General features: G+C 46.4%; 1 protein-coding gene across 5 annotated transcripts in view; it reads left to right on the top strand.

Annotated features, from left to right (window-relative positions):
• Positions 1-13,125, top strand: part of olfm2a (olfactomedin 2a) — a 294,040-nt gene extending 280,915 nt beyond the window's left edge. For all 5 annotated transcript variants that reach the window (XM_060854991.1, XM_060854990.1, XM_060854992.1 and 2 more), the window contains 3 exons: positions 5,424-5,643; positions 6,813-6,919; positions 12,448-13,125. In XM_060854991.1, coding sequence (XP_060710974.1) covers positions 5,424-5,643; positions 6,813-6,919; positions 12,448-13,125 — 1,005 coding nt within the window. The remainder of the gene's footprint in view (positions 1-5,423; positions 5,644-6,812; positions 6,920-12,447) is intronic.
• The last annotated feature ends 871 nt before the right edge of the window (positions 13,126-13,996 follow it).

Below are 13,996 nucleotides of genomic sequence, written 5' to 3'. Positions count from 1 at the left end.
AATTCATTTTGTTTATAATGAGGAGTGCTGTTTAAAATGAGGGATAGCCTGGATATAAAAAATGAATATATACTGAGACCTCGTCTTTCAGAGCAGGTACTTGCTTGTGATTAATTGAATTGAATTGATGAACACACACATGAGTTAATAGATACATTTTCCTATTAATTCTGATAATTAACTCATTCATTAGTGGTAAATTATCAGGCAGTTAAGGGAAGTTTGTGGGGGAGAGTTCCACATGTTGATTACCCAGTGGGAGATGGAATGCCTCCCAGTTTGTCTCCCTTTTGATTCTGTCATACAGTCCCCATGAGCCCCTCTAGGTCCTTTCAAAACCTTAAACACTCCAATTGAATAACCAACTTTTAACACATGGAATTGTGAGAAGTGCAAGAGGTAGAATGGAAAAATTATTCTTCAGCTCCAGTTAAACCTTCACAGCTAATTTATGTAACTGATCTTCACATTTTAATTCTTGGAGATCGTGCACCTTGCCTTTAAGATAACCACCTGATGAAGGAGCAGTGCTCTGAAAGCTAGTGCTTCCAAATAAACCAGTTGGACCATAACCTGGTGTTTTGTGATTTTGTTTTACTGTATACACCCCAGTCCAACACCGGCAACCCCAAATCATGCCTTTAACAGCGTTCACCTTTAAGAACACCATGTGCTGTGTGTACACAGTTTTGTGACTCTGTCTGTCTGTTGACCTGCTGTGGATTTGCAAGCTGCACATACACAAATGAAAATTGAAAGGACTGCTGTCAGTCAGAAATAAAGGTAGAGGGTGTTGGAAAAGCCCAACAAGTCTGACAACATCTGTGGAGAGAAAGCAGAGTTAACATTTCGGTTCAAGTTCTGAGGAAGGATCACTTGACCCGAAACATTAACTCTGATTTCTCTCTCCGTGGACCTGCTGAGCTTTTCCAACAATTTTTTTTTTGTTTCCCGGAGAAATGAGTTGGTTTGCGGAAATGCCTGCTTCATAATTTATTATGTGTTTTACTGTTTTAAATAAATCCCACATACCCCTCTCATCAGCTGCTTCCAGGTCGAATACTCACTCATTACTAATCTCCTAACCAAGACCATTGTCAAGTCTCCTCCTTCCCATTCTATTTTACTTTAGTCCTCTCCCTCTTTCCCTACCTCTCCCTCACCTAAATCATTCTAATTACTCTTATCAGATTTTACACATAAATTATTCAACTGGAAAATGTGGATGATTCATTGGTGTTAGTTAATAGATATTAAAAGAAAAATGGGTGATCTGTTGATGGGGAAAAAGAATATTCAGTTTTGTGTAAGAGCACTTCTAGATATAGACAAAACTGAAGAAAACAAATATCATTTGTCTTCAATTCCTAGGGATATAGATTTAACAAGTGATCCTTAAAATGGAATGCTAGGGAGGTGAACATCATCAGCTACAAATGCCCCTCTAAATGATACATCACCCTGACTTGGAAATATATCACTGTTCCTTCATCACCGCTGGGTCACAATTCTATCACTCCCTTGCACACAATGCTATGGCAGTGCAATTTTAAAAATGTACTTATTCATTAGGGCGTCGCTGACTAGACCAGCATTTATTGCCCATCCCTAATTGTCCAGAGGGCAGTTAAGAGTCAACCGCAATGCTATAGGTCTGGAGTCACACGTAGGTCATACCAGATCAGGATGGCAGTGTCCTTCCCTAAAGGATATTAGTGAACCAGATGGGTTTTCCAACAATTGACAGTGGACTCAACATTAGACTCTTAAATCAAGATTTTTTCTTAAAAAACAATGAATTCAAATTCTACCATGATGGAATTTGAATCCAGGTCCCCAGAACATTAATGTGGTCTCTGGGTGAAGAGTGCAGCTATAACACCACTAGCCCATCACGTTTCCTTTGATGAAGAAGAGGGGATTGATCACCCACCATCACCCAGGGATGGGCAACAAACGTTACTTTCTCTTCGTATCTCAAGCATCCTTTTTTTTAAAATTGGTAATGGAATTGCTGACTAAAGGATTCAGGTGGGAGATGGCAAGTGGAGAATTATAGGGCTTCCTCACGTTTGCAGCAAAATACGCAGTTTTTTTAAAAAATAAATCAGCTTTGTAGGTGCTCATAAATCATCAGTTGCCTTTCCCAGCCCCTGCACTGTGAGAAGCAGATGTAGATTAATGTAAGACTTTGAGGCCCGTTGTTTATTAACACATCCTTCCTTGCTTCCTTGTCTGTTTCAGCTAATGCATTCTGTTTGTTAAAATGAAAAAAGCCGTCTGATTAAAATTTGTAAACAATATTTAGTGTCATTCAGGGGTCTAGGGGGATGTAGATGTATTTTAAGGCAAGGATTTTGAATTTCATAAGCAAAACAAGTGTCAAGAAGATTGATGTTACATTCGCTGATTCATAAATTAGGTGCCAAACCAAGCAAAACGTTTCAATTTAGCTATGGATAAACTGTCAGATTAAATTACTGGTCACAAATTACATCTACTTTCTTTAAAGATGCATGTGCAGGTATAATGATATCCTGTTCCCACATGGCTGTTTGCATTGTTACTGAGGAAAGGCACGGTTTCAGCTGAATTCCTTTCAGTATCCCTCTCTGCAAAGCACCACATGTAACAGGCAATTAAAAAGATCAACCCCATCCATAATTGTCTTAGCACTGACTAGCTTCCTCAGCTAGCTCCACATTCTAGCTGAGAGTCAATCACATCGCTGTGGGTCTGAAGTCGTGGGGAGGTGACAGCCATTATGGTAATATCGCAGGATTGTTAATCCAGAGACCCAGACGATGTTCTGGGGAAAGGTGAGGACTGCAGATGCTGGAAGCCAGAGTTTAGATTAGAGTGGTGCTGGAAAAGCACAGCAGGTCAGGCAGCGTCCGAGGAGCAGGGAAATCGACGTTTTCGGGCAAAAAGCCCTTCATCAGGATGTTCTGGGGACCCAGGTTCAAATCCTGCTATGGCAGAAGGTGGAATTTGAATTCAGTCAAAATCAGAATTAGGGATCTAATGATGACCACAAATCCATTTCTGATTGTGGGGGAGGAAAACCCATCTGGATGACTAATGTCCTTTAGGGAAGGAAACTGCCATCTTTACCCGGTCTGGCCTACATGTGACTCCAGACCCACAGCAATGTGGTTGACTCTTAACCACCTTCTGGGATGAGTAATGAAGGCTGGCTCAGCCAGCAACACCCTTGTGAATTAAAAAAAAGATAATGATGACCAATTTCCCTCACTAAACAAATGCCACCATTTCTAATGTCAAGTCTTGAATTGAGGATTTATTAACTAAAGTTAAATTCCAGAAACTGCCAAGGGCTGGATTTGAACCTATAACCTCCGACCACTAGGCTGGTCCTGTGGTGTACTAGTTGACAGGCAATACCAGTATCCCACCATGTCTGTGTTAGTCTGGCTATGAGATGCATTAGCTTATGTGGTCATTGGGGAGGAAGATTCTGGGCATCAGTTTCTTCAAGGTAAATGTTATAAGTCTTTGAAGCATCACTGAATTCCCTACATCACCACCACCACCACCCACCCCTCCACCCCACCCCCAATTTATAGCGCACCTTCTGTATATTAATCGAGGACCAGAACAATTATCAAATTAAATTCAATCATGGGTGACTTAAGGCCACATTCAGCTGACCAAAGGCTTGGCCAGGGCAGCAGGTCTTAGAAGATTCTTAGAAAGAAGGCAAGGAGGGAGAGATGGAGAGATGGAAGTCCAGAGCTTGGAGTCCAGGCACCTGAGGGACGGCCAATAATGATGAAGGGACTGTGACCAGGGGTATAGAGGTTGGTAGGTATCTCAGAGGATTTGGGGTTGGAGGGGTTTCAGAGATAAGGACCTCATTGGTCCCTGGGGCTTGTACCCAGACTGCCATGCTGCCTACAAGGTTATCACTCAAGAGTTGTTCTCTGCAATTTCCTCTGAGCTGTGTCCTACAACCTCTCAAACCAGTTCTGCTCTTCAGTTACAGAGTGGATGATCAGATATCATCACACTGTTGGTTCTATGCAACTTCAGCATCTGAATTGACCAGGAATTGCTGACCCCTCACTGACCCCCTCCAGCTCACCCCCCAGGGCAAAGGGATAGGAAGGCAAGTGAGAGGGACCAGGATTGCAAATGAGGGCGATGAGAGGGTAGTGAGTGGGGGTGGGGGAAGGGGAGAGAATAAGTGAGAGGAGGGAGCAAGGGATGTAGTGAGTGAAATGAGGCAATGAGGGAGGTGAGGATAGTGAGTTAAATGGGGCAGTGAGTGAAATGAGGGAGTGAGGGAGGTGAGGATAGTGAGTGAAATGAGGGAGTGAGTGAGTTAAATGAGAGAGTGAGGAGGTGAGGATAGTGAGTGAAATAAGGCAGCAAGGGAGGCATTGAGTGAAATGAGGGAGGGAGGTGAGAATAGTGAGTGAAGTGAGACAGCAAGGGAGGTATGGATAGTGAGTGACTTCCCTTTCCAGTGTGGTGACCAGAGCTACGATGATTTATCCTCCATATGAGCTTCCCCACACCTTTATCATCTCACCCAATCACCATAACTCTGTATACCTATCTCCATCTTACCCTCAAATATACTTGTGTCATCTGTCTGACAGGGCTACCCAGGGGAAACACAGGAGGGTTATTCCCGAAGACCGCAGAGTTCAGAACCAGGGTCAAACTCTAAAGATAAATGGTCAGCCATTTGGGACTGATCTGAGGAGAAATGTCTTCACCGAGAGAGTTGGGGGGGGGGGTGGGGGAGTGTCTGTGGAATTCTCTGCCACAGAAAGCAGTTGAAACCAAAGCATTGAATATTTGCAAGGAGGAGATAGATATAGTTCCTGGGGTGAAAGCGATCAAAGGGAGAAAGTGGCACCAGGGGACTGAGTTGGATGACCAGCCGTGATCATATTAATGGTGGAGCAGGCTGAAAGGGCTGGATTATTTTTTAAATCCTTCACAGGTTGGCTGGGAAGGCCAGCATTTATTGTCCACCCCTAATTGCCCAGTTAAGACTCAGTCACAATACTGTGGGTCTGGAGTCACGTGTAGGCTAAATCAGGTAAGGACAGCAGCTCCCTTCCCTACAGGACATTAACGTTTCATGGCCTATTCCTGCTCCTATTGTCTATGTTTCCATCTAACTAGAGTTGCTTATCCCAGTACAATATCCTGTTAACTCTGTGTGATGTCTGGTTACCTCATATGGTAATGCCTTAGAAATCTGCTTTAGCCTGGTCATGGCCTCAGCGGTAATTGATGTCTGGATCTCAATATTTCCAAATGAAACTGATTTGAGTGAGTAACGATCGATGTAACAGAGCGATAGGGAAGGGTGAGCTATTACTCTGATGGATGAGGGTATTTATTGCGAAAAGACTGATTCAGCAAACTGCTTTGACATTTGACAGGAACTCAAGGAGAAGATGAATGAATTGTTGCCACTGATACCGGTCCTCGATCAATACAAATCGGACGCCAGACTGATTCTAAAGCTAAAGGAAGAAGTTCGGAACTTGTCAGTGGTCCTGCTGGGAATCCAGGAAGAGATGGGCGCCTATGACTATGAGGAACTCCAGCACCGGGTTATGCTCCTTGAGCAGAGACTCCACGCCTGCATGCAGAAACTAGGTAAAGGCTTCTGTAATCCTCCCTTTCTGGAACACTTCCGTTACTCCGCGACTGTGACTGTTTCAGTGAGGAGTTAATACAGGGCCCAGTGCTTGTTCTCAGGATGATAGCAGCTCAGCGCTCGTTCACCTCTTGCCCCTTCCCACGTTGAAAATGATCAGACATCTGGATAACCATGTACCCCACTCCCTCCACTCCCCTTACCATCACTTACCCCTCCCCTCAGACCATTCCCCCCCCACCACTTATACATCATTGAACCTCCACTGACCATCACCCCCACACCTCCCTGCACCACTCACTCATCTACACCATCCCTCCTCCCCTCACATCACACCCCCCTCCCCCTACACCATCCCCCCTCCCCTTACATCACACCCCCCCTCCCCTTACACCATCTCCCACATCCCCACACCCCCACACCATCCCTCCTCCCCTCCCATCACACCCCTCCTCCCCTTACACCATCCCCCCTCCCCTTACACCATCCCCCACATCCCCACACCATCCCTCCTCCCCTCCCATCACACCCCCCTCCCCTTACACCATCCCCCCTCCCCTTACACCATTCCCCCTCCCCTCACATCACACCCCCTCCCCTTACACCATCCCCCACATCCCCACACCATCCCCCCTCCCCTCACATCACACCCCCCCTCCCCTTACACCACCCCCCACATCCCCACACCATCCCCCCCTCCCCTCACATCACACCCCCCTCCCCTTACACCATCCCCCACCTCCCCACACCATTCCCCCCTCCCCTTACACCATCCCCCCTCCCCTTACACCATCCCCCCTCCCCTTACACCATCCCCCTCCCCTTACACCATTCCCCTCCCCTTACACCATCCCCCACCTCCCTACACCATCCCCCCTCCCCTTACACCATCCCCCACCTCCCTACACCATCCCCCCTCCCCTTACACCATCCCCCCTCCCTACACCATCCCCCTCCCTGACCATCAGTGATGAGTCGGAGGTGTGCTCAGTGTACCTTCCCTGAACACCTACGTTTACCCCAGGCCCTTCTTAACTGAAACGCGTTGCTGGCCTTTGACCTCTTCTCTAGCCCAATCTGTTGAACGTTCCCAAAAAGATTTGAAGGTTTGAATAACTTGTGATCTGTTCTGGCCCGAAGTGAACTTACCTGTTGTGTCACCCTGCAGGCTGTGGAAAGCTGACGGGGATCAGTAACCCATTCACCGTCCGGGCGTCTGGCTCCCGCTTTGGAGCATGGATGACTGACACTCTGGCTTCAAGCACAGAGAACCGGGTAGGTGGACCAATCCCAGACTGAGACCGTCAGAAATGATCAGAAGGACGTTGCGGTACAGAAATGTTGGCTTGACCTTGTGGCTTCGACCAGATCATTACACACGTGACCAGCAAAGGGAGATGGGTCACGGAGTTTACTTGTCTATTCAGAGAACTCTGGACGGAACGTAGGTGTGGGAAAGATGTGCGACTGAAGGGATATAGAACATAGAACAATACAGCACAGAACAGGCCCTTCGGCCCACGATGTTGTGCCAAACATTTGTCCTAGCTTAAGCACCTATCCATGTACCTATCCAATTGCCGCTTAAAGGTCACCAATGATTCTGACTCTGCCACTCCCACAGGCAGCGCATTCCATGCCCCCACCACTCTCTGAGTAAAGAACCTACCCCTGACATCCCCCCACACCTTCCACCCTTCACCTTAAATTTATGTCCCCTTGTAGCACTCTGTTGTACCCGGGGAAAAAGTCTCTGACTGTCTACTCTATCTATTCCCCTGATCATCTTATAAACCTCTGTCAAGTCACCCCTCATCCTTCAGCGTTCCAATGAGAAAAGGCCGAGAACTCTCAACCTATCCTCGTACGACCTATTCTCCATTCCAGGCAACAGCCTGGTAAATGTCCTCTGCACCCTGATGATTTGGAGAAGAATTTGGAGTGCTGTGGTTTGAAAATGTGATTCCTCTGCCATGTGGTTGAACTATTATTCACTTAGAATCTTCAAGACCCATTCCTCAATTATTTCCACTTAAAAGTTTTCCATGATTATGATTCTGCAATTAGACAGTATTTGTTAAATAATCCCAATTGTTCAAAGATTGGCAACTGATTTGAGGGACTTGCAGTGTGGGTGCTGGAGGGTTACTCTAGTAATACACAGGGCCCTGGTTCTTTGTACATATGACACCCGTTTCAGCTCAGCAAAATAGGACAGCCATTTATTGGTCAACATTGCCTTGGGAAATGAACCAATCAGAGTCAATCTGCTTCATTTAAATTTAAGCAAAGCTGGGCATTAATTGTCAGTCATCATACAACACGTGCATTCACCAAAGCAATGCCTCTACCATTCAGAGCACGCCCCCTGCCCCCCCCCACCATTTGCCAACAAATCAACACCCTCCTCTCACACAGTGTGGTTGCTGTTTTCCCTTCACTATTCTTGAAAATTGTCCTAACAAAGAGCTTTGGCAAAATGTGTTGCCTTTCAGAATTATTCAAGTTCTGCATGGCTTAGAAGTTTTGTATATCAGGGCTCCTGCCTCAGCAGCTCCTGCCTGGTTTAGCTTTTGGCGCACAGACAAATTGAGGTTGATTACGGATATTAGTCTGTGAAATGACCCAATTATTGCAGAAACCATGCACAGAACAGCCAGAGAGTATAACTGTTTCTGGGGCCCTCCCTACCAATGTGCCGACCTGCCTGGACACACATCTAGTAAGTTGAGAAAATCATGTAGAATTGAAAAGGGAGAAAGAACCAATTGTGTTCCCTTTGACCTTCCTCACCTGTAGAATTGATGACCCACTGTAGGATGCTCTCAGCTGCAGAACTGGGGTCCCACTGTACGAACATCCTCACCTGTAGAACTGATCTCTGACTGTACGAACATCCTCACCTGTGGAACTGATCTCTGACTGTATGAACATCCTCACCTGTAGAACTGACCTCCCACTGTAAGATCATCCCCACTTGTAGAACTGCTCTCTGACTGTCGGAACATCCTCACCTGTAGAACTGAACTCTGACTGTAGGAATAGCCTCACCTGTAGAACTGACCTCTTACTGTAGGAACATCCTCACCTGTAGAACTGATCTCTGACTGTAGGAATAGCCTCACCTGTAGAACTGACCTCTTACTGTAGGAACATCCTCACCTGTAGAACTGGTGTCCCACTGTTGGATCTTCCTCAGTCTGTGGGAGATCATTCCAAGTCATTCCCCACCTGTCATGTGGTCAGTCACAAAGCCGTCCCCCTGATATGGGAATACCTTCAACTAAGAGTAACAGATGTCACAGTTACATATATTTCCAGCAGTCAAAGCTATTTTGCTCTGATGATCTCTTGTGAAATATTAATCTTCTAATGTTAGGGATGTCACTCATGTTGAGCAACTGACTGCATTTATTATTGTGCCTTTTGCAATAGCTTCCCTGGTAATGACCCATTTAGTATTCATGGTTAGCTTGAGGTAATTAATTGGTGTGTTACTGATGACACCGCAATGGTTTATGTTCTGACGGTGGGATTAATAGGTTGTTCTTACATAATCTACATCAGTAATTATAAGCGAATGATGCCACTGTTGCTAAATTGTTGACTAATCTAACCTTGCCCAGTTGATATTAATTAATATCACAATGTTTCAACATTTAGGAGTCGCAATAAATTGAACCTTTACAGAGCAATGCTTAGCTGGTGAGTGACACTCCCTGATGAGCCACAAAGGGATAATATTCCTGCTCTAAATTAGAGTTTTCACATTCCCGGGAAGCTCAGCTCATGGAGATGTTCCTGTCAGATTATGGAATCACTTCAAAAAGGCATCCGTTGTCTATGTAACCCCCTGCACAGTTGTGTGCCAGGAGTAAATGGAGCCCTTGTATTATTTGGGCAGAAGGAGAGTTGCGCTCCTCAAGACGACAATATAGTTTGGGAAATCAAGTGGCCCCAAGAACAGTACAAATATGGCATTAGGCACAGTCTAAAGGTCTCCTTGTTCTACCCCATTGCAAGTGTGCAGCTCTCTCTCTGCTTTTCACCCAGTCCAAACAGCAAAAACAATCTGCCATTGTGGTGTCCCATTCCACACAGCTGTCTAACCCCGATTTTTCCAACCCTTATGAGCAATTCTTTGTTGCGTGCAGACGAATAAATTTATGAGTGCTGTCTGGAAGATAAAAGTGTGAGAAATAGGAGCAGGAGTTGGCCATTTGGCCCATCAACACTGCCCCACCCTTTCGTAAGATATGTTGCAGGTGTCAACTGCTTTTTATGCCAGCTCCTCATATCGGCTCCTCAGTGTTTCAAACTCTCCTTTTTAAATACTTCCAGGGATCTAACCTCGATGACTCTCTACAGTAGAGAGATGTAGACATTTGCTATGGTTTGGGGGAAGAAATTCCTTCACGCCCCTGTTTTAAATGAGTTCCCCCTTTATTCTGTAACCACGTTCCCGAGTTGGAGCTTCTCTTCAGTAGATGGAAATGTTTTCTCAGCATCCGGCCTGTCAAAGAAAGTAAAATCTGGGGAGATGCTGGCTCAGGATGAATAGAAAAGTGCAGTTAAACAGGGGTAATGCACTGGAGCCATCCATAGAATCCATAAGATATGTTGTGAGTTCCACTGTTGGAATATTGCGTGCAATTCTGGTCTCCTTCCTATCGGAAAGACTTTGTGAAACTTGAAAGGGTTCAGAAAAGATTTACAAGGATGTTGCCAGAGTTGGAGGATTTGAGCTATAGGGAGAGGCTGAACAGGCTGGGGCTGTTTTCCCTGGAGCGTCGGAGGCTGAGGGGGTGACCTTATAGAGGTTTACAAAATTATGAGGGGCATGGATAGGATAAATAGACAAAGTCTTTTCCCTGAGGTCAGGGAGTCCAGAACTAGAGGGGCATAGGTTTAGGGTGAGAGGGGAAAGATATAAAGGAGACCTAAGGGGCAACTTTTTCACACAGAGGGAGGTACGTGTATGGAATGAGCTGCCAGAGGATGTGGTGGAGGCTGGTACAATTATAGCATTTAAGAGGCATTTGGATGGGTATATGAATTGGAAGGGTTTGGAGGGATATGGGCCGAGTGCTGGCAGGTGGGACTAGATTGGGTTGGGATATCTGGTCGGCGTGGACAGGTTGGACCAAAGGATCTGTTTCCATGCTGCACATCTCTATGACTCTGTAATCCCACCACGGTAGTTGGTGATATTTGAATTGAAAGTCAGCCTAATAGTGGCGACTGCGAAATCATTGCCTTTTATAAAAGGAAATCTGCAGTCTTTACCCGGTCTGGCCTACTCCAGACACACAGCAATGTGGTGGACTGCTGTCCCCTTAGCTGTCCTCTTGCACAGCTGAGTGAGACTCTCAGTTCCACCGCTGTGGATCCAGGCAGCAGTGATTATGGATTGGTGGGAGATGCTGGACAAGCCAGCAATGCTCGTGTCCCAATAATGGATAGCACAATTCACTCTGGCATTTTCACGTGTAAACAAAATGGAGGCAAGACAACAGGAAGTGAACATCAGAAGTCATTGTTACGGTCATCCAGGAATTCTTCTGGTGGCAATGGCCAATGTACACTGGGGGAGTGGGGTCGGGAATTAGCACAACAGGAAGCCCAACAAATCCATGAGTGGTGAAAGAAATGGGAAGATACGCTGAGGCTGAGATGAAGAGGATGGGGGGAGGTTGGTGTGAAGCGTAAAGATGGGGTTGTGGCAAATAGATTGGAAGTTCTGCCCTCACCTGCCAGCTTCCTGGTGTCGATGCATTGGTTGGGAGTGTTCATTGTCTGATGAAACTTGAGGAAGCAATGACCTGAATTGCTGGGATGACAGCTTTACCAGAGGGGCCAGGAGTCTTACAAGACACAGTATCGATCGAGCCAGACTCTAATTTGTAAAGCTGCGCAGAGCACAACAGCTCTGTTGGAACCCAAAAACAAAAAAGGTTAGCAAACACATTTGGACTACCAGCCACTCAGATCTGAAAACCAACAACATATCGAGCTGATTAGTCAGACTAGTGTGTGGTTAAGCATCAAAAACAGCTTGGGGAATTCATTAATACTCACTGTTCAACACTGCACTGATGTCACAGTGGAACAGAATGCCTTTGAATCTCAGTGGATTTGGCCTTATAGCACTCACCAACTCCCTTCTTTCTCTGTGTAACTTTGAACAGTTATCAAATCACTAATTAGTCTCTGTGAGAAACACCAGCCGTGATCTGATGGATGGATCAGACTGACTCAGCAGACTCCCATCCTTACCTGGTCTGGCCTACATGGGACTCCAGACCCACAGCAATGTGGTTGACTCTTAACTGTCCTCTCGGGCAATTAGGGATGGGCTTTAAATGTTGCCCGAGCCAGTGATGCCCACATCCTGTCCAGGAATGATGAGAACTGAAAATGTGTTGCTGAAAAAGCGCAGCAGGTCAGGCAGCATCCAAGGAGCAGGAGAATCGACGTTTCGGGCATGAGCCCTTCTTCAGGAATGAGGAAAGTGTGTCCAGCAGGCTAAGATAAAAGGTAGGGAGGAGGGACTTGGGGGAGGGGTGTTGGAAAAGCGATAGGTGGAAGGAGGTTAAGGTGAGGGTGATACGGTGAGGGTGATAGGCCAGAGTGGGAATTCTCCTGTTCCTTGGATGCTGCCTGACCTGCTGCCCTTTTCCAGCAACACATTTTCAGCTCTGATCTCCAGCATCTGCAGTCCTCACTTTCTCCCAGGAATAATAAGAAGGCTGTTACCTCCTGCTAATGTTGCTGTGTTCACACTGTTCTATTTGTCTTTTTAGTTGTGGTACATGGATGGATACCTGAACGGTCGGACCGTGCGCGAGTTCCGCTCCTTCAACGACTTTGTCAAGGGGGAGAAGTTTGTGATCTACCGCCTGCCCCACCCTTGGGCGGGCACGGGCCATGTGGTCTTCAACGGCTCGCTGTACTACAACAAGTACCAGAGCAACATCGTCATCAGGTACCACTTCAGGTCGCGCAGTGTCCTGGTGCAGCGGAGCCTGGACGGAGCCGGCTACAACAACACCTACCCTTACTCCTGGGGCGGCTTCTCCGACATCGACCTGATGGTGGACGAGAGCGGCCTGTGGGCCGTCTACACCACCAACCAGAACGCGGGCAACATCGTCATCAGCCGGCTGGACTCCCAGACCCTGGAGATCCTCCAGAGCTGGGACACGGGCTACCCCAAGCGAAGCGCTGGGGAGTCGTTTGTAATCTGCGGCACGCTCTACGTGACAAACTCCCATCTCGCTGGCGCCAAGATTTACTTCGCCTACTACACTAATACATCGAGCTACGAGTACACTGATATCCCGTTTCACAATCAGTACTCACACATATCCATGCTGGATTACAACCCCAGAGATCGGGTCCTTTATACATGGAATAACGGCCACCAGGTCCTCTACAATGTCACCCTTTTCCACGTTGTAAAGACATCAGGCGAGCTGTAATGTCGTGATCGGACACTCCTTTTTACATTTAAGCATACCGATACTTATAAAAGAGGAAACAACAGACTGTTCAGTGTGAGTGCGCATGGTTTCTTTTTTGTGTGACAGAACAATAAAAGTTTAACTTTGAAATGGACAAATTAGTTGGTGTCTCATGGATCCTCTCAGTTAAAGGGCCAGCCAGTTAGTTGCAAGTCTGATTTGATATAAACACAGAGACTGGCAGGGAGTGGAGTGCATCAGTTCCCCCTCCAACTCTACTTTGATTTAATCCCTGTCCTCCCCTTCACTGTTTTGATCACACAGCATTGCCCTCTTTGATGTGAAGGGCACTGCTTGTCACAGGCCACTCGGGTGTCTTCCTACTTTTCCTGGTGGTGGAAATTGAATAAAGATTTGTACACCTTGTCTCTCACTGTGTCTCACACCTGCGCACACACACCATGGGTGCTGGGGTTAAAAATAATAAGCACTACCGCAGTTAGGCGGTAGTGTGGGGGTTAAAAAGAATAAATAAATAAATAAATAAATAAATAAACCAAAAAAAAAACAAGGACTTGCCTACGGCCATAAAAAAAACACAGAGACTGGCAGGGAGTGGAGTGCATCAGTTCCCCCTCCAACTCTACTTTGATTTAATCCCTGTCCTCCCCTTCACTGTTTTGATCACACAGCATTGCCCTCTTTGATGTGAAGGGCACTGCTTGTCACTGGCCACTCGGGTGTTTTCCTATCTTCCTGGTGGTGGAAATTAAATAAAGATTTGTGCACTTTGTCTCTCACTGCGTCTCACACCTGCACACACACACACACACACACACACACACACACACTATGGGTGCTGGGGAAAAAAAATAATAAGCACTAACGC

The sequence above is a fragment of the Hemiscyllium ocellatum genome, chromosome 45, assembly GCF_020745735.1.
Source record: "Hemiscyllium ocellatum isolate sHemOce1 chromosome 45, sHemOce1.pat.X.cur, whole genome shotgun sequence".
In the NCBI taxonomy this organism is placed as follows: Eukaryota; Metazoa; Chordata; class Chondrichthyes; order Orectolobiformes; family Hemiscylliidae; genus Hemiscyllium; species Hemiscyllium ocellatum.
Note: the sequence above shows the minus strand (reverse complement) of the source record. Positions and strands in the feature narration are given on the sequence as shown.